The sequence below is a fragment of the Lithobates pipiens genome, unplaced genomic scaffold (assembly GCF_037356315.1).
Source record: "Lithobates pipiens isolate NorthernLeopardFrog02 unplaced genomic scaffold, aLitPip1_a1.2 Scaffold_23, whole genome shotgun sequence".
Lineage (NCBI taxonomy): Eukaryota > Metazoa > Chordata > Amphibia > Anura > Ranidae > Lithobates > Lithobates pipiens.
This window is the reverse complement of record NW_027507785.1, coordinates 335301239-335326201: the sequence shown is the minus strand read 5'-3', so window position 1 is coordinate 335326201 and position 24963 is coordinate 335301239. Positions and strand designations below refer to the sequence as shown.

The 24963-nt window shown below is 48.6% G+C and overlaps 1 protein-coding gene across 3 annotated transcripts in view; it reads right to left on the bottom strand.

The window, feature by feature from the left end:
- The window catches only part of SLC6A9 (solute carrier family 6 member 9), a 198284-nt gene that overhangs the window by 120106 nt on the left and 53215 nt on the right, over positions 1-24963 (bottom strand). For 2 of the 3 annotated variants that reach the window (XM_077450764.1, XM_077450765.1), the window contains one exon: positions 20993-21127. In XM_077450764.1, coding sequence (XP_077306890.1) covers positions 20993-21022 — 30 coding nt within the window. In that variant the 5' untranslated portion in view covers positions 21023-21127. Of the gene's footprint in view, positions 1-20992; positions 21128-22387; positions 22519-24963 lie in introns of those variants that run through there. The other variant, XM_077450766.1, reaches the window with a different exon arrangement.

The following is a 24963-nucleotide window of genomic DNA, read 5'->3' as shown; positions in this document are numbered from 1 at the left end:
CATAATGTGATCAGACCCCCCCCCAACCCCAACCATAATGTGATCAGACCCCCCAACCCCCACCATGTGATCAGACCCCCCAACCCCCACCATAATGTGATCAGACCCCCCAACCGTAATGTGATCAGACCCCCCAACCCCCACCATAATGTGATCAGACCCCCCAACCCCCACCATAATGTGATCAGACCCCCCAACCCCCACCGTAATGTGATCAGACCCCCCAACCCCCACCGTAATGTGATCAGACCCCCAACCCCCACCGTAATGTGATCAGACCCCCCCACCATAATGTGATCAGACCCCCCCACCATAATGTGATAAGACCCCCCCACCATAATGTGATCAGACCCCCCCACCATAATGTGATCAGACCCCCCCACCATAATGTGATCAGACCCCGGAGAATATGACGGGGACGCCCCCGGAAGGAATGAATGCGGCTTTCCTGCTATGTGGACTTTTAACAGCATTTCTATTCTTCAGTAACATTTTCGATCAATAGAATTGTTCAATTGTAATCCAACATCTCTGTGTTCCCAGATCAGGAAGAAAGGGACGGCAGTGTGAAAGTTTGGGGTTCTGTAGATGTTGGGGTGATTGCTGACAATAGAATTTGGGGTTCTGTAGTTGGGGTGATGGGTGACAATAGAATTTGGGGTGCAGTAGAGCCTTGGGTGATGGGTGACAGTACAAGTCGGGGTGCTGTAGATGTTGGGGTGATGGGTGACAATAGAATTTGGGGTTCTGTAGATGTTGGGGTGATGGGTGACAATAGAATTTGGGGTTCTGTAGATGTTGGGGTAATTAGTGACAATAGAATTTGGGGTGCAGTAGATGTTGGGGTGATGGGTGACAGTATAAGTCGGGTGCTGTAGATGTTGGGGTGATGGGTGACAGTATAAGTCGGGTGCTGTAGATGTTGGGGTGATTGTTGACAATATAATTTGGGGTGCTGTAGATGTTGGGGTGACAATAGAAGTCAGGATTCTGTAGATGTTGGGGTGATGGCTAATAATAGAATTTGGGGTGCTGTACATATTGGGGTGCTAGGTGGCGATGGAAGCTGAAGAAAGGAATGTGTTTGCAGTTGATGGAGGGGGTGACACGCTGACCCTGGGCTGAATCGCGGACACCATTCCTGCGGTCGGGGGAGGGGTGTATTGTTATCTCAGACAATCACCATCAATGAGAAATCACCAACATTTATCAGATTCTGAGACAAAAATACCCCCCTCCCCCTCCATTCATCGCCTGTGACCGACTCCAACTACAGGCTGCGGAATGGCGCCGACATATACCGGAGAGAGATGAGCTCTGCATTTCACCTGTACCTACAGGTAAGGGGGAGGAGCTTCTCTAACAGAACTGAGAGTGATGATTGGTGGAATCATATATAGGACAGGTGATGTCATAGCAGATATCTGACCCGCCCTCTCCGCTCCTAATTATCCGCGGTCTTCTCTTCTCTACAACCGCTCAAAGTCCAGAATTCATACAGCTTGTCTGAGTTATCAGAAAGCAGGAGGCGGGGAGCGGAAGTTACACATTTCAGAGCTCAGTGAGAGATGATTGGAGGAAAGGGGATGGGAAGGGAGAGGAGGGGATGGAAGGGACCCCCTTAACACAGCACACAGGAACAGAGCTGAGGCTCTCAATCACAGGCTGTGTGCTGGAGCTCGCTCCCCTGTCACCTTTACTCTCTTGGTGTCCAGGAAACTTGTCAGAAGTGACTCATTAGACCCCTCTCACGCTGGGCGGTTTTCAGACGCTTTGGCGCTGGAAAAAGCCTCTGCTGAGCGCCTGAAAAAAGCCTCCCATTCATTGCAGTGCGTCTTTTCACACTGGGGTGGGGCGGTGCGGGAACGTTCCCGAAAAGTCCTACAAGCTGCATCTTTGGGGCGGTATGGAAGCGATTGCATTTAGCGTTCCCAAAACGCCCCGCCCATTGGAAAGAATGGGCAGCGCTTTCAAATAGCCTGAAAAAAAGCAAAACGGGAATTTTAACCCTTTTTTTTGGAGTTAAAAGCACCCCGCTAGCGGACAAAAAGCGCTGCAAAAGCGCCGCTTAAACAGCGCTAAAGCGCGTTCAGTGTGAAGGGGGTCTTATTATTATTATTAGTAGTAATAACACCCTGACAAAAAATAAATAATAAATAACCCCCTAACCTTAACGGTGACCCCTCACCCCAACGAGAAAAATAATAATAATAAATGAATAATAATAATAATAATAATAATAATAATAATAATAAATGGATTATAATAAAAATAATAATAATAATAATAATAATAATAAATGAATAATAATAAAAATAATAATAATAAATGAATAATAATAATAATAATAATAATAATAATAATAATAATAAATGAATAATAATAAAAATAATAATAATAAATGACTAATAATAATAAATGAATAATAATAATAATAATAATAATAATAATAAATGAATAATAATAATAATAATAATAAATTAATAATAATAATAATAATAATAATAATAAATGAATAATAATAATAATAATAATAATAAATGAATAATAATAATAAATGAATAATAATAATAAATGAATAATAATAAAAATAATAATAATAAATGAATAATAATAATAAATGAATAATAATAAAAATAATAATAATAAATGAATAATAATAATAATAATAATAATAATAAATGAATAATAATAATAATAATAATAAATGAATAATAATAATATTAATAATAATAATAATAATAATAATAAATGAATAATAATAATAATAATAATAAATGAATAATAATAATAATAATAATAATAATAATAATAATAATAATAAAAAATGAATAATAATAATAATAATAATAAATGAATAATAATAAATGAATAATAATAATAATAATAATAATAAATGAATAATAATAATAATAATAATAATAATAATAATAATAATAATAATAATAAATGAATAATAAATGAATAATAATAATAATAAATGAATAATAATAATAATAATAATAAATCAAAGCTAATAGTAAAGCTAAAAAAGCAGAAATACCGGCCACAAATGAGGCAACAGATGATAGTTTTCTCTATTGGCTAATAAAAAAAACACCAACGTTTAAAAACGGATGTATAACACGCCAAAATCATGCATAAAACGCGTAATAAAAAAAGCTCAAAGACGCCACGCTCAGGTGTGAGTGCAGCCTGAGACAGAGGGATGTGCTTTGTTCAGATTTCATGTCTGAGGTTTACCATCCACTTTAAACTCATTGAACAATTGGAATGCAGTAAGTAGAGGGAATCGGGTTATTTTGGTGAAGTATTTTCCGGGAAGGGGGGGGGGGGGGGGCGTCCTGTGCCGGAGTTCAGGCTCACAAAGGTTTGTGACCGCGGGGGTTGGGGGGGTCTGATGGGGTCACCGGGAACCTCTGACCTGAGATGAAAGAACGGTCGACGTACCTGCTGGGCCGACACAGACATAAACACGGCGCTCCGACATGCACTAATCCCTACACATCCCCTACACCACGGGGGCCCCAGATGGAACAACACCACCTGCCTCCCGGGGGCCCGCCAGGTCAGGGGCCCCACCATCCATTTCCCAGATGTATATTCACAAAATACAAGATTATCCTCTACTTGTCATAAACGACCGTCCTAAAACCTCCATCGTTTTTTTTTCTACATTTTTTAAGGCTCTATACTGTACAATGTAAGGAAATGTAACAATGTTACTATATATGAATAAGTCCGGGGGGGGGGGGGGGGGGTTGAGTTGGCCCTTTGCAGCTATAACAGCTCCACCTCTTCTGGGAAGGCCGTCCACAAGGTTTAGGAGATGTGTCTATGGGAATGTGTGACCATTTTTCCAGAAGAGCATTTGTGAGGTCAGGCACTGATGTTGGATGAGAAGGCCTGGACCACAGTCTCCACTCTAATTCATCCCAAAGGAGTCCTGACCTCAACCCGATGGAGGCCAGTCAAGTTCCTCCTCCCCAAACTCGCTCCTCCATGTCTTTATGGATCTTGCTTTGTGCTCTGGTGTTCAGCCATGTTGGGACAGGAAGAGGCCGTCCCCAAACCGTTCCCACAAAGTTGGGAACATGAAATTGTCCAAAATGTCTTGGTATGCTGATGCCCTAAGAGTTCCCTTCACTGGAACTAGGGGGCCAATCCCAACCCCTGAAAAACAACCCCCCACCATAATCCCCCCCTCCATCCCTCCCACACCATAATCCCCCCTCCACCAAATTATTTGTACCATAAAGACATGGGTGAGGGAGTTTGGGGTGGAGGAACTTGACTGGCCTGCACAGAGTCCTGACCTCAACCGCATAGAACACCTTTGGAGCCCCCTGGCACTGCAAATGTTCATTACATCTCGGGGGGATATGTATATATATATATATATATATATATATATATATACATAGATACACACACAATATCTCACAAAAGTAAGTACACCCCTCTGTCACATTCATGTAAATCTTTTCTTCTCTCTTTTCATGTGACAACACTGAAGAAATGACACTTGTCTACAATGTAAAGTAGTGAGTGTACAGCTTGTATAACAGTGTAAATTTCCTGTCCCCTCAAAATAACTCAACACACAGCCATTCATGTCTAAACCGCTGGCAACAAAAGTCAGTACACCCCTAAGTGAAAATCTCCAAATTGGGCCCCAATTAGCCATTTTCCCTCCCCGGTGTCATGTGACTCGTTAGTGTTACAAGGTCTCAGGTGTGAATGGGGAGCAGGTGTGTTAAATTTGGTGTTATCGCTCTCACTCTCTCATACTGGTCACTGGAAGTACAACATGGCACCTCATGGCAAAGAACTCTCTGAGAATCTGAACATAAGAATTGTCGCTCTACATAAAGATGGTCTAGGCTATAAGAAGATTGCCAAGACCCTGAAACTGAGCTGCAGCACGGTGGCCAAGACCATACAGCGGTATAACAGGACGGGTTCCCCTCAGAACAGGCCTCGCCATGGTCCACCAAAGAAGTTGAGGTCACGTGATCAGCGTCATATCCAGAGGTTGTCTTTGGGAAATAGAGGTATGAGTGCTGCCAGCATTGCTGCAGAGGTTGTAGGGGTGGGGGGTCAGCCTGTCAGTGCTCAGACCAGTGCTCAGATACTGTGTGTATATATAGATATAGATCTTTATCTATCTATAGATATATATACATACAGTGTATAGATGGATATATCTGTATATCTATATAGTTAAAAAAAAACTTGCCAAAATATATGGAACAAAAAAAAACCTTTATCTAAAGACAAGAAGGTAATAAAATAATGATGATGAAGACGGAGGACATTCCTGTAGAAGTATCTTCCAGTATTATGGCCATTATACAGCAGCCGGGCGCGGCGTTCTCTCGGAGCGCGGCGTTCTCTCTGGCGCGGCGTTCTCTCGGGCGCGGCGTTCTCTCGGGGCGCGGCGTTCTCTCGGGCGCGGCGTTCTCTCGGAGCGTGGCGTTCTCTCGGAGCGCGGCGTTCTCTCGGAGCGCGGCGTTCTCTCGGGCGCGGCGTTCTCTCGGGGCGCTATGTTTTCTCGGTGACGGTGAGACACCGGAGGTCATGAGACTGATACAAAGTGACAAGCCGCGTCTTCCAATCGTGGAACGGGGGGGGGGGAATAGCGCCGGCTCGATGAATTCCGGCTTATCCATGGGAGAGTCACCTTTGTGAACTCTCTTACCCACAAATCGTCCCATTTCATTAGCAGCCGGGAGGACACAATGGAGGAGCGCTCACCACCGGGGGAGGGGGGGAGGACGGGGCACAACCCCCGCGTCGGGGGTCATGGGGAAGGGGCAACTCCTGTGTTGTGGCTTAAAAAAAATCTTTAGTGCAAAATGACATAAAAATTTGTCACGTAGAGTTATGAGCGCCGCTGACGGGTGGGATCCGTATGGCGGTTCGTTCCTTAAGAGGAACATTCCTGGAAGGCGATCACCGGGACTAATTTGGGAAAATGACCCGAAATGTCTGACTGACCGACCGACCAATCGGGGGGCCTGATAGGAGGAAGTTATTGTTACTATAAATGACTCTACAAAGGAAGTTATTATCAAAGTACAGAAAGAGACACAACGACCATCAGTGATATGATACCAAATACAACCCGAACCTTATTAGATTCCCGGAATATGAGGAAGACTGCAGCCTGGGGGAGGGGGAGAGGAGATGGGGGGTCAGCTGGGTAAGAGGTGGGGGGCAGAGGGAGAAGATAGAAGTAGAAGGGGTGATATAGAAAGAGGGTGAGAAAGAAGGGGCTACAGAGAAAAATATGGGGGGCAAAGAAAAAAAGAGGGGGGACAATGTGTGTGTCCCAAGTGAGAGGGAAGACATAGGGTGGGGTGGAGACATAGGGTGAGAGGGGAGACATAGGGTGGGGGGAGACATAGGGTAGAGGGGAGACATAGGGTGGGGGGGGGAGACATAGGGTGAGAGGGGAGACATAGGGTGGGGGGGACATAGGGTGAGAGGGGAGACATAGGGTGAGAGGGGAGACATAGGGTGGGGGGGACATAGGGTGAGAGGGGAGAAAAAGGGTGAGAGGGGAAACATAGGGTGGGGGGGACTTAGGGTGTGAGGGTAGACATAGGGTGGGGGGAGACATAGGGTGAGAGGGGAGACATAGGGTGGGGGGGAGACATAGGGTGGGGGGGAGACATAGGGTGAGAGGGGAGACATAGGGTGGGGGGGAGACATAGGGTGGGGGGGAGACATAGGGTGAGAGGGGAGACATAGGGTGGGGGGGAGACATAGGGTGAGAGGGGAGACGTAGGGTGGGGGGGGACATAGGGTGAAAAGGGAGACATAAGGTGAGAGGGGAGACGTAGGGTGGGGGGGGGGACATAGGGTGAAAAGGGAGACATAGGGTGAGAGGGGAGACATAGGGTGGGGGGGAGACATAGGGTGAGAGGGGAGACATAGGGTGGGGGGGAGACATAGGGTGAGAGGGGAGACGTAGGGTGAGAGGGGAGATATAGGGTGGGGGGGAGACATAGGGTGAGAGGGGAGATATAGGGTGGGGGGGAGACATAGGGTGGGGGGGAGACATAGGGTGAGAGGGGAGACGTAGGGTGGGGGGGGGACATAGGGTGAAAAGGGAGACATAGGGTGAGAGGGGAGACATAGGGTGGGGGGGGGGGGGGCTGAAAGTTGGACTTTGGTAGAAAGGAGTGAGAGAAAAATCAATAAAGAGACAAAACAGCGGAAGAGAGAAAAGCGAGGAAGAGGAAGGAGAGTGGAATAGAGAAGAAGAGTGTCTCAGAGAGAGAGAGATGAGGACAAATAGAGACAGGTGGGGACAGGTACAAAGCGATAGGGAGAGGTAGAAACCAGCGAGGACAGATAAAAAAGGTGGCAACAGGTACAGAAAGGTGAGGACATGTAGGGAGAGACAAGTAGAGATAGATGGGGACAGGTGGAGAGCAGTGGGGGGCAGTTACATAGTAGGTGAGGGTGAAAAAAGACACAAGCCCATCACGTCCAACCTGTGTGTGATTATATGTCAGTGTTACATTGTATATCATGTATGTTGTGTGATTATATGTCAGTGTTCAACCTGTATACACTTCCTATAGTGCTACAAGGTAATATAAATTACAATGTATATATATGATAACCCAAAGAACAAAAATAAATATAATAGTATACAAAATACAAAATATAAACATATATATAGTGACTTATATGTGTATATATAAAAAATAGTGATTAGTAGGGTATTGTATCCCAAGAAAAAAAACAGTGACTGTGGGTATCTATAAACCCTAATCGCAGTGATAAAGTCTATAAATGGATGTATAGTCCAAAACAATCGTGCAGAGTGCCAATAACAGCCAAGGTTCTGTGATGTTGTGGCCGAAGGAAACAATATTTCACCATGTGAAGATCCCACCACCGTATAAAGTGCAGGCTTACCGGATCTATATGACCCTAGCAGGCATACGCCTCAAGGGTCAATCATAGCTTGCGATCCCAAAAAAGGTCTCAGGAGTTGGATGTATCAGTCATATCATATACGATCCCAACAGATCCCAGCAGATGGCTAGATGTAATCAATATTCCTCATGTATGTGTACAAATCCAACAACGACTCATAGGTAGGCATAGAGGATGAGAAGACGGAGCCAACATAGCATAATAACGTTTTTTTAAAAAACTTTAATAAAAAAATTTTTTACTAAAACTCACATTTCGAGAAGAACAATCAAGCGTGTCAGAGAGATAAAAAAGGCAGTAGCGGAGTACCAATTTCACAGCTAAAAAATCCCTAGTTTTAGCGTGCGGGCTGCTATCCTTACACACTTCTTATTATTTTTTCATTTTCTTTTGCGCAATATTGTTGGTGTATATTATATGTCAGTGTTACATTGTATATCTTGTATGTTGCGGTCATTCAGGTGCTTATCTAATAGTTTTTTGACAGGTATAGAAAGGTAAGGAAAGGTAGAAAGAGATGGGGACACATAGAGAGGGGTAGGGACACTTAGAGAGGGGTAGGGACATGTAGAGAGAGGTAGGGACACGTAGAGAGAGGTAGGGACATGTAGAGGGAGGTAGGGACACGTAGAGAGAGGTAGGGACATGTAGAGAGAGGTAGGGACACTTAGGGAGGGGTAGGGACATGTAGAGAGAGGTAGGGACACGTAGAGAGAGGTGAAGGACAGGTAGAGAGAGGTGAAGGACAGGTAGAGAGAGGTAGGGACACCTAGAGAGGGGTAGGGACAGGTAGAGAGAGGTAGGGACATGTAGAGGGAGGTAGGGACAGGTAGAGAGAGGTAGGGACATGTAGAGGGAGGGGTAGGGACATGTAGAGAGAGGTAGGGACACGTAGAGAGAGGTGAAGGACAGGTAGAGAGAGGTGAAGGACAGGTAGAGAGAGGTAGGGACACCTAGAGAGGGGTAGGGACAGGTAGAAAGAGGTAGGGACATGTAGAGGGAGGTAGGGACAGGTAGAGAGAGGTAGGGACATATAGAGGGAGGTAGGGACAGGTAGAGAGAGGTAGGGACAGGTAGAGGGAGGTAGGGACATGTATAGGGAGGTAGGGACATGTATAGGGAGGTAGGGACAGGTCGAGAGAGGTAGGGACATGTAGAGGGAGGTAGGGACATGTAGAGGGAGGTAGGGACATGTAGAGAGAGGTAGGGACATGTAGAGGGAGGTAGGGACAGGTAGAGGGAGGTAGGGACATGTAGAGGGAGGTAGGGACATGTAGAGGGAGGTAGGGACATGTAGAGAGAGGTAGGGACATGTAGAGGGAGGTAGGGACAGGTAGAGAGAGGTAGGGACATGTAGAGGGAGGTAGGGACATGTAGAGGGAGGTAGGGACATGTAGAGGGAGGTAGGGACATGTAGAGAGAGGTAGGGACATGTAGAGAGAGGTAGGGACATGTAGAGGGAGGTAGGGACATGTAGAGGGAGGTAGGGACATGTAGAGGGAGGTAGGGACATGTAGAGGGAGGTAGGGACATGTAGAGAGAGGTAGGGACAGGTAGAGGGAGGTAGGGACAGGTAGAGGGAGGTAGGGACATGTAGAGAGAGGTAGGGACATGTAGAGGGAGGTAGGGACATGTAGAGAGAGGTAGGGACATGTAGAGGGAGGTAGGGACAGGTAGAGGGAGGTAGGGACATGTAGAGAGGGGTGATGACATGTAGAGGGAGGTAGGGACATGTAGAGGGAGGTAGGGACATGTAGAGGGAGGTAGGGACATGTAGAGGGAGGTAGGGACATGTAGAGAGAGGTAGGGACATGTAGAGAGAGGTAGGGACATGTAGAGGGAGGTAGGGACATGTAGAGGGAGGTAGGGACATGTAGAGGGAGGTAGGGACATGTAGAGGGAGGTAGGGACATGTAGAGAGAGGTAGGGACAGGTAGAGGGAGGTAGGGACAGGTAGAGGGAGGTAGGGACATGTAGAGAGAGGTAGGGACATGTAGAGGGAGGTAGGGACATGTAGAGAGAGGTAGGGACATGTAGAGGGAGGTAGGGACAGGTAGAGGGAGGTAGGGACATGTAGAGAGAGGTGATGACATGTAGAGGGAGGTAGGGACAGGTAGAGGGAGGTAGGGACATGTAGAGAGAGGTAGGGACATGTAGAGGGAGGTAGGGACATGTAGAGAGAGGTAGGGACATGTAGAGGGAGGTAGGGACAGGTAGAGGGAGGTAGGGACATGTAGAGAGGGGTGATGACATGTAGAGGGAGGTAGGGACATGTAGAGGGAGGTAGGGACATGTAGAGGGAGGTAGGGACAGGTAGAGGGAGGTAGGGACATGTAGAGAGGGGTGATGACATGTAGAGGGAGGTAGGGACATGTAGAGGGAGGTAGGGACATGTAGAGAGAGGTAGGGACATGTAGAGAGAGGTAGGGACATGTAGAGAGAGGTAGGGACATGTAGAGGGAGGTAGGGACATGTAGAGGGAGGTAGGGACATGTAGAAAGAGGTAGGGACATGTAGAGGGAGGTAGGGACATGTAGAGGGAGGTAGGGACATGTAGAGAGGGGTAGGGACATGTAGAGACGGGTGATGACAGGTAGAGAGAGGTGAAGGACAGGGAGGGACATCTAAGGTAATCTGAAAACTTGTTTTTAATTTGATTAATTTCACCAAAATGTAATTATATTGAATTTCATATTTGAATTTTCGTGTCCTGGCCGATCGCACAGACCGTTCACCACCAGGAACCTGCGGAAGGCGCGGTTGGGGTTCTTGTTCCTGTTTAGGGGAATCTCAGGTTTTATATCTCCTTGGAAATCTGTATTTTCACCATTACAAATAACAAATGAATCTGTAATCGCATTCCTGATATATCACAATAATAATAATATCTCATATGTACTAATCAGAGAAGTGAGCGGCTCTCATCCTCCATTGGGGACATTTTCATCAGACGGCCGTCACTCCTCATCATGTCAAATCTGAAGACAAGTCGGGAAGATTCCTCCATATCAGGAAGTGGGTGAGAGATAAGAAAACTTTCTCTGGTGATCTGCTGATCTCCCGGCATTGCTAGAAGTGCACAGAACCGGAAACGGGTCGTCCCTCTGATATTCATTCTGGTCCTGACAGATAATACGAATACATTGTATCTGTCTGAAGCCACACGTGGTGGGGGGGAGGAGTCTCTTTTCTTGTCACACTTGAGATTCATAAAATGAAAGTTGTGACATGTCATCAGGTTTACGTACAATCGCAGGGTGGGGTGAGTTGTGGCTTATCTGGGGGGTGTTCACTTCTGTGAAGGGAATTGGGCATCTGCTGTCATTGATAAGGAATGAAGAACCCAAATGACTTCCAAGTCACACAATTCAAACCGCCGACTTTTCAGAATGTCCACTCAGCAGGATCTCCGGGTACGCAGGGAGATCAACGCACAACGCAGCCTCCGAGAGAGAAAGGAGAAGGGAGATATGGGGGGAGGGGGGGGGGGGGTGAGAGAGAAAGAGAAACTTACTCAAATGGGACTCCACCAACAGAAATATTATATCTGGAATTCTGCAAATACCTCCTCAAAGTCCATCGGAAACCCTCCAACAATAGACACTGGACTCAGCTGAGAAGATTTATTTTACAGAAGAGGGCACCATCATACTGGGACCACCTACAGAACAGCAGGCCCCAACGCATACCACCATAAAGCCTTACTGGTCACCAAGGACCAGTCCAAACCAGGAGGCCCAAAACAACCAATCAGTGACCTGTCCATCCAAAACACCCAACAATGAGGACTGACAAAACCTCAAATAAAAGGTCAGCAGGAACTATTCCAAAGAAAAAATATGTTGGAAAGAATAGAATAATAGAGAAATGAAATAGCAAACACCCAGAAATTACTTACCAGTCACTGTAGAGGGACTACAAAATGGTCCCATGCCTGGTGGTACTACAGGACCCCAAAAAGATAGACAGACCTGAGCCTGCGCAGACCCGAGCCTGCGCAGACCGAGCCTGCACAGACCCGAGCCTGCGCAGACCCGAGCCTGCACAGACCCGAGCCTGCACAGACCCGAGCCTGCACAGACCCGAGCCTGCTCAGACCCGAGCCTGCGCAGACCCGAGCCTGCACAGACCCGAGCCTGCACAGACCCGAGCCTGCACAGACCCGAGCCTGCACAGACCCGAGCCTGCACAGACCCGAGCCTGCTCAGACCCGAGCCTGCACAGACCTGAGTGGCTTCTCAAGAGAAAGAGATGAGAAAGACAGATGGAGGGGGAGCTGCAACAAGGCTGAAAATACGATCAAATATACGTCTTAACAATCTATTAAAAATGATTATTTAATTGATCTGTATTACAAACACTTCTCTGACACTCTGCACTGACTGGTTGGCTCGGCGGAGTCTAAATGGTTAAAGAGTTCACTAAACCAATCAAAGGGACAGTTTTTCGTTTGTGATTTTTATTTGTTTCAATCTGTGTAGTTGCATTGAATGATCGATGGAATAATGGTGTCTATATACAGTATCTATGTGGCCACCATTACAGATACAGAGCCAAAGTTGGAGACTGTATACCGACTACAACACTAAATCATCCCAGAGATGACTTGATTCTCTTCCATCACGGGTTCCAGGAAAGAAAATCGCTTGATTCCCCCATCGACAGTCCATGTGGACTGGGGACTCCCTCCTGCAGTGCTGTTGTGTTCTGTGTTACTGCTAGCAGCTTTAATCTGATAAACATCTCGTAGTGGTGCCCATTGGCTGTGGGCCATGCCAGCAAGGGAGCAGATCCAGAGGAGGTCATGTATGTGTGGATGGAGATATGGAGGGAGCACACTGGAGGAGGTCATGTATGTGTGGATGGAAATATGGAGGGAGTAGATCTGGAGGAGGTCATGCATGTGTGGATGGAGATATGAAGGGAGCACACTGGAGGAGGTCATGTATGTGTGGATGGAAATATGGAGGGAGTAGATCTGGAGGAGGTCATGTATGTGTGGATGGAAATATGGAGGGAGTAGATCTGGAGGAGGTCATGTATGTGCGGATGGAGATATGAAGGGAGCACACTGGAGGAGGTCATGTATGTGTGGATGGAGATATGAAGGGAGCACACTGGAGGAGGTCATGTATGTGTGGATGGAGATATGAAGGGAGCACACTGGAGGAGGTCATGTATGTGTGGATGGAAATATGGAGGGAGTAGATCTGGAGGAGGTCATGTATGTGTGGATGGAAATATGGAGGGAGTAGATCTGGAGGAGGTCATGTATGTGTGGATGGAAATATGGAGGGAGTAGATCTGGAGGAGGTCATGCATGTGTGGATGGAGATATGAAGGGAGCACACTGGAGGAGGTCATGTATGTGCGGATGGAGATATGGAGGGAGTAGATCTGGAGGAGGTCATGTATGTGCGGATGGAGATATGGAGGGAGTAGATCTGGAGGAGGTCATGTATGTGTGGATGGAGATATGGAGGGAGTAGATCTGGAGGAGGTCATGTATGTGTGGATGGAAATATGGAGGGAGTAGATCTGGAGGAGGTCATGTATGTGTGGATGGAGATATGAAGGGAGCACACTGGAGGAGGTCATGTATGTGCGGATGGAGATATGGAGGGAGTAGATCTGGAGGAGGTCATGTATGTGTGGATGGAAATATGGAGGGAGTAGATCTGGAGGAGGTCATGTATGTGTGGATGGAAATATGGAGGGAGTAGATCTGGAGGAGGTCATGTATGTGTGGATGGAGATATGGAGGGAGCAGATCTGGAGGAGGTCATGTATGTGTGGATGGAGATATGGAGGGAGTAGATCTGGAGGAGGTCATGTATGTGTGGATGGAAATATGGAGGGAGTAGATCTGGAGGAGGTCATGTATGTGTGGATGGAGATATGAAGGGAGCACACTGGAGGAGGTCATGTATGTGCGGATGGAGATATGGAGGGAGTAGATCTGGAGGAGGTCATGTATGTGTGGATGGAAATATGGAGGGAGTAGATCTGGAGGAGGTCATGCATGTGTGGATGGAGATATGAAGGGAGCACACTGGAGGAGGTCATGTATGTGCGGATGGAGATATGGAGGGAGTAGATCTGGAGGAGGTCATGTATGTGCGGATGGAGATATGGAGGGAGTAGATCTGGAGGAGGTCATGTATGTGTGGATGGAGATATGGAGGGAGCAGATCTGGAGGAGGTCATGTATGTGTGGATGGAGATATGGAGGGAGTAGATCTGGAGGAGGTCATGTATGTGTGGATGGAAATATGGAGGGAGTAGATCTGGAGGAGGTCATGTATGTGTGGATGGAGATATGGAGGGAGTAGATCTGGAGGAGGTCATGTATGTGTGGATGGAGATATGGAGGGAGTAGATCTGCAGGAGGTCATGTATGTGTGGATGGAGATATGGAGGGAGCACACTGCAGGAGGTCATGTATGTGTGGATGGAAATATGGAGGGAGTAGATCTGGAGGAGGTCATGTATGTGTGGATGGAAATATGGAGGGAGTAGATCTGCAGGAGGTCATGTATGTGTGGATGGAGATATGGAGGGAGTAGATCTGGAGGAGGTCATGTATGTGAGGATGGAGATATGAAGGAAGCATGACCTCCTCCAGATCTACTCCCTCCATATCCCCATCCTCACATACATGACCTCCTCCAGATCTACTCCCTCCATATCCCCATCCACACATACATGACCTCCTCCAGATCTACTCCCTCCATATCCCCATCCTCACATACATGACCTCCTCCAGATCTACTCCCTCCATATTTCCATCCACACATACATGATCTCCTCCAGATCTACTCCCTCCATATCCCCATCCACACATACATGACCTCCGCAAGATCTACTCCCTCCATATCTCCATCCACACATACATGACCTCCTCCAGATCTACTCCCTCCATATCTCCATCCACACATACATGACCTCCTCCATGTGCAGTAACTGCAGTGAAATGCTCTCAGCTGGGGGCTGCACTAGATAGAGAATTAAATATGAATCTTGATACATAATGGAGGAGGGGATGCGGCTCTCTTGCTCTGCGGAGGTCGGAGGAGTTACATAACATTCAACAAGAGATGTTGCTGAGGACGAAAGCCGCATCTCTGTCTACCAATTATACCATTCTATATATAGTGCAGGCAGAAGATGACCCTTTGCTATCACATTGTGTACTGGAAGGGTTAATCATGACACATCCCCCATCTATACATTACGGAACGCACTTCACTATGTGCAGAAATATGTAAAGCATTGTATACAGCTGACATCACTTCCTGTACAGGGAGATCACACAGCACGGAGGGATCACACACCACGGAGGGATCACACAGCATGGAGGGATCACACACCACGGAGGGATCACACACCACGGAGGGATCACACACCACTGAGGGATCACACACCATGGAGGGATCACACAGCACGGAGGGATCACACAGCATGGAGGGATCACACACCATGGAGGGATCACACACCACAGAGGGATCACACACCACGGAGGGATCACACACCATGGAGGGATCACACAGCACGGAGGGATCACACAGCATGGAGGGATCACACACCATGGAGGGATCACACACCACAGAGGGATCACACACCACGGAGGGATCACACACCACGGAGGGATCACACACCACGGAGGGATCACACACCATGGAGGGATCACACACCACGGAGGGATCACACAGCACGGAGGGATCACACACCACGTAGGGAATCACACAGGGTCCAATGTAGATGGGCGCACGGCGGTGTCTCGCACTACACTCTGCTCATTTCTGGGCCTAATTAAAGTGAACTATGGCGGAGGTCCGGTGGACTTTTGAAATGAACGGACTTGCCCACACACAGAGTAAAGTACGCTCATTTTGACCGCGGCTCCAGGTAGACGGGACTAGCAAAGGAAGTGAATGTCGCCGCTTCCATTGGCAAGATTGACACCTCGCTAGCCCACGTCACCTGGTATGGATTTAAAGGGGAACCCCTACGCTGAAAAAATGGCGTGGGGGCCCCCCCAAAGTCCATAGCGGACCCTTATCCGAGCATGAAGCCCGGCCGGTCAGGAAAGGGGGTGTGGACGAGCGAGCGCCCCCTCCTGAGCCGTACCAGGCCACGTGCCCTCAACTAGGGAGGGTGGGTGCTTTGGGGAAGGGGGGGCCCTGCGGCCACCCCACCCCAATGCACCTTGTCCCCATGTTGATGAGGACAAGGGCCTCTTCCCGACAACCCTGGCCGTTGGTTGTCTGGGTCTGCTGGCAGGGGGCTTATCAGAATCCGGGAGGACCCTTTATTAAGGGGGCCCCCAGATCCCGGCCCCCCACCCTATGTGAATGAGTATGGAGTATGATGTACCCCTACCCCTTCACCTGGGGAAAAAAAGTGTACATAAAAAAAACACAACACAGGTTTTTAAAGTACTTTATTCGACAGCTCTGGAGGTCTTCTCTTCTTCCGTCTTCGGGGGTCTTCTCGGCGGACTCCTCCGCTATCATCTGCTGTTGCTAGCTCTTTTACTAGCAGAAGAGCCAGGCTTTCTCCTTCGTTGCCGCCCGGGGGTCTTCTTCCGACTTCGGGGGTCTTCTTCCGACTTTGGAGGCTTGTCCTGCTCTTCGGTTCTTCTTGCCGGGCCTCCACTTTCTTCTTCCAGCTCTTTAACTAGCGTTGGCCCGGTCTTGTCGCTGTTGCCGCCGACCGCCACCTTCTTCTTCTCTTCTTCTTCTTCCTTCCGATGTTGACACAACACTCTCTCTCCAGCCTTAATGACAGGGACGTGTTGTGCGGCGACTTATATAGGGATAAGGGGCAGGGTCACCGGGGTGATGTCAGATAGTTACCCCGCCCCTTATGATGTCACAGTCCCAGCATCCTCCGGGACTGTGACATCGTAAGGGGCGGGGTCACCATGTGACATCACCCGGTGACCCCGCCCCTTATCCCTAAATAAGTTGCCGTACAACGCGTCCCTGTCATTAAGGCTGGAGAGAGTGTCGTGGCAACATCGGAAGGAAGAAGAAGGCAGCGACAGAAGACCGGGACAAAGCTAGTTAAAGAGCTGGAAGAAGAAAGCGGAGGCCCGGCAAGAAGAACCAAAGAGCAGGACAAGAACCCCGAAGTTGGAAGAAGACCCCTGAAGTTGGAAGAAGACCCCCGGACGGCGGCGACGAAGGAGAAAGCCAGACTCCTCCGCTAGTAAAAGAGCTAGCAAAAGAGCAGAAGATAGCGGAGGAGTCCGGCGAGAAGACCCCATGAAGACAGAAGAAGACCCCCGGAGCTGTCTAATAAAGTACTTTAAAAACCTGTGTTGTTTTTTTTTTTATGTACACTTTTTTCCCCAGGTGAATGGGTAGGGGTACATCGTACCCCATACTCATTCACATACGGTAGGGGGCCGGAATCTGAGGGCCTCATTATTAAAGGGGGCTCCCGGATTCTGATAAGCCCCCTGCCAGCAGACCCAGACAACCAACGGCCAGGGTTGTCGGGAAGAGGCCCTTGTCCTCATCAACATGGGGACAAGGTGCATTGGGGTGGGGGCTCAGTCTGGTACGGCTCAGGAGGGGGGGGGGGGGGGGGCGCTCGCTCATCCCCACCCCCTTTCCTGACCGGCCGGGCTGCGTGCTCGGATAAGGGTCTCACGCCGTTTTTTTTCAGTGTAGGGGTTCCCCTTTAAATCCATACCAGGTGACGGGGATAGCGAGGTGTCAATCTCCCTGATGGAGGCGGAGACATTCACTTCCTTCGCTAGTCCCGTCTACCTGGAGCCATATTGAAAATGAACGGACTTTACTCCGTGTGTGTGGGCAAGTCCGTTCATTACACAAGTCCGGCGGACCAGCACACAGACAGGCGGATTGTCTGCCGGACTCTGGTCCGCCGGATAGTCCGATCGCGTGTACGCGGCATAAGAGTGAATAATAACGTATCAGCAAATTCCATCAAAAGGTCTCAACTATGAGAAGAGATGGAATATCAGGTGGTCTAATCCCCGGATCGTTTTCAATGGTGGATGAAGAATAAATGACCTAAACCATCCGACTTCTATAATGGAGATACTTTTTATCTCTTTTAATACATTTCAGCAGTTAAAGGGCGCCTCCGCCTCAGGACGCCACAATTACCTTCAAATTCCATCCTTCTATGAATCCCGCTATCCCAAACATTAAAAATCTTTACTGACCATTTACCAACATACATGTTTTAAGTACCCAAGAGGGAAAGATCTCATCAGTGACGGCCCGTCCATACAGGGGGCGCCCCCCCCCCCCTCCCCAGTCCACGCATGCGGCCCCCTAATCTACATGCAGGGCGCCGGACATATGGATTCCAATGGGGACTTCATTTTTTTAGAAGCATATGATTAGAGGCCGAGGCTCTAATTGGCTTAAAAAAAGTCTTAGGACCCGCTTCCTGATTGGCCAGGAGGAGAACCAGGAAGACAATAGCAAAAATTCATTCGCTATTGACACAAGTGTGGGCTCGGGGGGGCGCAGAACACTGCGAGCTGAGCCCACCCAGTTAAGTGACAATAGCGAATGAATATTATATAATTATATCATAATAATATACTAGATCTCCTCCCCTGCCAATTAGGAAGCAGGTCTGAGACGCGTTTCGACTGGCCGCCGAGGAGGAAGGAGGAGGAGACAGAAGCCACCGAGCAGGTGAAGTGGAAGCCGCTGTGCCCATGATGCCTGCCTCCCGTGATGCCCACAAAGGAGAGAAGGGGAAGCTGCTGTGCCTGTAATACCCACCTCCCATGATGCCAATGAAGGACAGAAGAGGAAGCCATTGTGCCTGTAATACCCACCTCCCATGATGCCAATGAAGGACAGAAGGGGAAGCTGCTGTGCCTGTAATACCCACCTCCCATGATGCCCATGAAGGACAGAAGGGGAAGCCATTGTGCCCATGATGCCAGTGGAGGAGAGAAGGGGAAGCCGCTGTGCCCATGATGCCTGCTGTCCATGAAGCCAGCAGAGGAGAGAAGGGGAAGCTGCTGTGCCCATGATGCCTGCTGCCCATGATGCCCACAAAGGAGAGAAGGGGAGGCCGCTGTGCCTGTAATACCCACCTCCCGTGATGCCCATGAAGGAGAGAAGGGGAAGCCACTGTGCCCATGATGCCTGCTGCCCGTGATACCAGCGGAGGAGAGAAGGGGAAGCTGCTGTGCCCATGATGCCTGCTGCCCATAAAGCCAGCAGAGGAGAGAAGGGGAAGCTGCTGTGCCTGTAATACCCACCTCCCATGATGCCCATGAAGGACAGAAGGGGAAGCCATTGTGCCTGTAATATCCACCCCCCATGATGCCCATGAAGGAGAGAATGGGAAGCCACTGTGCCCATGATGCCAGCGGAGGAGAGAAGGGGAAACCGCTGTGCCCATGATGCCAGCGGAGGAGAGAAGGGGAAGCCGCTGTGCCCATGATGCCTGCTGCCCATGAAGCCAGCAGCGGAGAGAAGGGGAAGCTGCTGTGCCCCTGATGCCTGCCGCCCGTGATGCCCACAAAGGAGAGAAGGGGAGGCCACTGTGCCTGTAATACCCACCTCCCGTGATGCCAGCGGAGGAGAGAAGGGGAAGCCGCTGTGCCCATGATGCCCAAAAAGGAGAGAAGGGGAAGTTGTCCATGATGCCCGCCACCCGCGATGCCGGCCATAGATGGGGTAAGTTCTCCAGATGCGACCAACCAACTGATTGTACCAGGGGGGTGGCTGTGGGTGCACAGTTTGCCACCTCCCAAAAAAAATTACCAGCCGCCACTAGTTCTTAACTGTTTGCTATTTCTAAGTGTTTCAGATATAAACCCACCTCTGCTACAATCAATCCCCACGATATGTGTCGCCACACACTGGACAATCACAAACCATTGGAAATCTAGAGTTGTAACCTTTTCACATGTATTATCCAGAATAAAAGATATCAAGATCATGGAGAATATTTTCCATACAATCAATACCAAGAAAACATTCGATCGGTAATGGGTTCCTTGGTTTATATCAATCAATGCAGATTTCAAGCAGAGACCCCCCAAATGACTGCCCCCTAAATGTTTGATTTTTTTTTATAAATGTTGTCTTTGTTTCCATTATTTTATTTATTTATTTCCTATTCTATTGTTGTTTTGCTTCTATAACAATAGTTATTTGAAGTGACACTTTGTTGTACGTCACATAAGATGTCGGTCTGTTTAGAAGAACAAACGTTTTCAGTGTATCCAGAACTGACTGCGTCTCACATGTATGTTCCTTCAAATATTTCTAAGAAAAAAATTTGTTCTAAAAAAAAAAATAAAAAATAAGTTTGTATTAAAAATAAAAAATAAATAAAGGCTGACACATGCTAATAAAATGTGTGGAGTTCCCCTCGGCCTCGGGGGAGGGCGGAGGTGCGGTGAACCTCGGTAGCGGTGTTGACAAACGCCATTCGCTTCAGATCCTGACGCCGGTGGAGAAGCCGCTCCCTTCTAGAATCAGCTGAACGGAAATAGCTGTAAACAGCAGCTGTGAGATTCTCATAGGGTAGAAGCCGCCCGCTGCCCTCTCACCTGCAGCAATAAACTCTGGCTGAGGCTTCCTGCTGTGTAGGGCCAAGGCTGCATGGGGCGGGTCAGGTGACCTCTCTACATTCTACTGAAAATGAGAGGTGACACCAAACAGAAGATTCCGGATCCCTCCGATCCTATAATCCGGCACACACTTTGTTCAGAAGTATCGAGCCCTGATGAAGGGGAGCTCCGCACCCCGAAACGTGTCGGATTGTTAATGAAATAAGAATCAGAATAAAATCAAATCTGAACTTTCTACATTCTGGTGCTTTATCTGCGTTCAGATCTGCGGCGCTAGTAAGGCCGCCATTATTAGCGCCGCAAAAGTCAGCCAATAAACGTTCCTGAAAAGAGGGGCCCATCTGCCGGGTCACGGCAGACGATTTATACTTTCTCAGCAAAAAGAAAATGCAAACAGTAAATATAATCATGGTGAGAAGTACGTCTGTTATCAACGAAAACCGGTCCTACCAGCACGCCGTCTCCGCACTTCTCCGCCATCTTCCTTTCCCTACAGCGGGGATGTGATGAGCAGCTACAAGGATCGTCCGCGCCTCTGCAGCTTGTGAGCGGCACTCTTTGTTTTCACTCTTGAGATTTTCTGGGCTGCAATAAAAAATAAAAAGTTTTAATTTAACTGGAAACTGAGAGCAGCAAATGTGTCTGCACGAGCAACCGTTGTACACGAGCAACTGTTGTACACGAGCAACCGTTGTACACGAGCAAGCATTGTACACGAACAACCATTGTACACAAGCAACCATTGTACATGAGCAAGCATTGTACACGAGCAAGCATTGTACACAAGCAACCATTGTACATGAGCAAGCATTGTACACAAGCAACCATTGTACATGAGCAAGCATTGTACACAAGCAACCATTGTACATGAGCAAGCATTGTACACGAACAAGCATTGTACACAAGCAAGCATTGTACACGAACAAGCATTGTACACAAGCAACCATTGTACATGAGCAAGCATTGTACACAAGCAACCATTGTACATGAGCAAGCATTGTACACAAGCAACCATTGTACACGAGCAACCATTGTACATGAGCAAGCATTGTACACAAGCAACCATTGTACATGAGCAAGCATTGTACACAAGCAACCATTGTACACGAGCAACCATTGTACATGAGCAAGCATTGTACATGAGCAACCATTGTACATGAGCAACCGTTGTACACAAGCAACCATTGTACACGAGCAAGCATTGCACACGAGCAACCATTGTACACGAGCAACCGTTGTACACGAGCAAGCATTGTACACGAACAACCATTGTACACAAGCAACCATTGTACATGAGCAAGCATTTTACACGAGCAACCATTGTACACGAGCAACCATTGTACACGAGCAACCATTGTACATGAGCAAGCATTGTACACGAGCAACCATTGTACATGAGCAACCATTGTACATGAGCAACCATTGTACACGAGCAACCATTGTACACGAGCAACGGACGCTTCTGCAACTGTGATTTTAGAGGACAGTGCCTGACAGACCGGAGATAAGATGGTGATTGTGTGCGATCGCTGCACCCGACCTCCTGCACTGAGCATGGGGTGAGACTAAAGGTCCCAGCATGCACCGCAGGCCACAGCTTGGGGCTATTCTGAGGACAGCAGTAAAATGGCACAGCTACTGCAATATATATATAAAAGATGCAGTAACTAGCTGTACCTTTTTACTGCTGCCACTTTATTTATATATATACTGTGTGTATATAGATAGAGAGATAGAGAGATAGATAGATAGAGAGATAGATAGATAGATAGATAGATAGATAGATAGATAGATAGATAGATAGATAGATAGATCTAATATATATATATATATATACACACACACACGGAAGGCCAAGACGATCGCACATTCCTGCTGATTGATAACCAATATCCACCCAATCAGAGGAGTCCTCCGGCCCCCATTGGATGACCCTGTGTGGCCATTGATTGGTTCGGTGGGATTGTCGGTCAGCTCCGAGGTTTTTCTTCTTTGGATACATTGTGTCCGCTGTCGCCGTATTACTGGGAAACATTTCAGGTTGGAACTTGTGTAACGTCTGCAAAAAAATTGTGAGGAATGCAAATCACGGCGACGGCCTCCGGCGTCCACCTGGAGTGAGTAGAACGCAGCGGAGGATGAATGCCGAGGAGAATGGTGACAGGGGAGGGAGGAGCTCCAGCACACAGCCTGTGATTGAAAGACTCAGCTCTGTTCCTGTGGTTAGGGGGTGGGCAGGAGGGGCGTCTGCCCTGGGCACTGTGGTATCATGTGAGGGGGGGGGGGGGGTTTGTGTTGGGAGGGGGAATTTAGGGGGGGCAGCAGGGGATACGAATTGTTCTAGGAGGTGGAATTTGGGGAGGTGTGCTAGGAGTAGTGAATTGAGGGGATTTGTGTTGGGAGGGGGGATGGGGGAAAAAGATTTGTGCCAGGAGGGGGAATTTTAGGGGGTAATTCATTTCTAGAAAAGGTAATATGGTAGAGGGGAGGAGATTTGTACTAAGAAGGGAATTGTTTTTGAGGGGTGGTGGGGGGGGGGGGGGATTTGTGCTAGCAGGGATGATTGGGGGGGATTTGTGTGAGAAGGGGATTTTTTTGGGGAGGTGTGCGGGATGGGGATTTTTTTTGAGGGGGGGGTTGTGCTAGCAGGGATGGTTGGGGGGATTTGTGCCAGAAGGGGATGTGTTTTTGGGGGGGGGGGTTGTGCGAGATGGGGAATTTTTTTGAGGGGGGGATTTGTGATAGCAGGGATGGTTAGGGGGATTTGTGTGAGAAGGGGATTTTTTTTGGGGGGGGGGGGGATTTGTGCTAGCAGGGATGATTGGGGATATTAGTGCTAGTAGGGATGGTTGGGGGGGTGATTTGTGCTAGCAGGGATGGTGGGGGGGGATTTGTGCGAGGAGGGGATTTATTTGGGGGGGGGGTGTTGTGCTATCAGGGATGATTAGGGGTATTTGTGCTAGGATGGGGGACTGGGGAGAATTTCTGCTGGGAGGAGGAGGGGGAATAGAGTGGGGGGGAAAGGATTTGTGCTCAGGGGGGAAATTAGAGGGGTAGAGGATTGTACTAGGAGAGAGGGGAATTTTTTTCGGGGACAGGGGGGGGCAAAGATTTGTGCCAGGAAGGGGATTTCAACAGGGGGCATGTTTTTATTGGGAGGAAAGGGAATTTATGGTTTGGGGGTAAGCATGCAGATTAGCGATTGTTTTTTTTTTTCCGGGGGGGGGGGGTGTGTTTGCTGGCACATAATGCTCATACATCTTGGGGGGGGGCGCAATTTAGCATGTTCGCCCTGAGTTTTAGATGACCTGCACTGGGGGGAGGGGGGTGTCCTTTCCCTCCAATCAGCTCTCAGACCTCTCCTCATTTCAGCTCTCCGCCCCCCTTTTGTTCTGAACTCTCAGACAAGCTTCATCATTTAGCCCATTGAATGGCTCTGGAGACGAGAGGGCTGCAGATAAACAGGTGCAACTTATGCAAGAGGATTGGCTTCATCTCTGTGTGTCACCGGAGGTCAATCACCTCGCTGGGCATATGGAGGGTGAACAACCACTTTCATGACTTGATTCTTAGGGCTCATTTAGGCATGCGGCTATACTGTGGCCCCTCTGAAAAGCAATCCGCGGTGGATCACTTTTCAGAGAGCGTTTGACAGACATCGAACGGGCGAGATGTCACCTCCTCACTGTCTGTTTTAACCCTCAAAATGCCAACCCACCTGCCTTGCACTCAGTTGACCCCATTAATTGTTTAAGTAGATAGATAGAAAAATTTCCTACAAGACCCTTTCTTGACTTGAGTTTGGGGGGGACAGCGGGGGGGGGGGTTGGGCGGGGGGGACAGCCTGCTGGTTCTTCCACCAGATTCCCGGCAGACGAGTGTCACCGGTGTCAGGGAGGGCCGCTGTGTCTGGGGTACAATGCCAGCATCAGGGGGCTCACAAACAACCCAAATCCTCGGAAAGATGTGACTAAGACATCCCCAAAATTGGCAGGAGGACAATAGCGGCCGGGGGGGGGGGAGGCAGCTGACACACATGGGGGGGGGGGGCAGCTGACACACATGGGGGGGGGGGCAGCTGACACACATGGGGGGGGCGCCGGGGACAGAGACAACAAAGAACATTCCTACAAGCAACGCCGACTTCTTCATCCAAACACGGCGAGCGGAGAAAAGAGGGATAATCCTCCCCTGGGGCTCTGGGGCCACCTGAAGGCACAATGTAGGGACAAGATGTGAAAGGCGGGATTGTACGGGAGGCTGCGACCTTCCCCGCGGATGGACAGAGCTGGACGCACATCAAACGTACGAGGCGAGCCGAGCGCAGAGGTCCAGATGGGACCGCGAGGTGCCAAACATTCCAGTCCCTGTAGGGGAGAAGGACGGGACGGAGAAACGCGCCGAGCGAAGGACAAAGATGG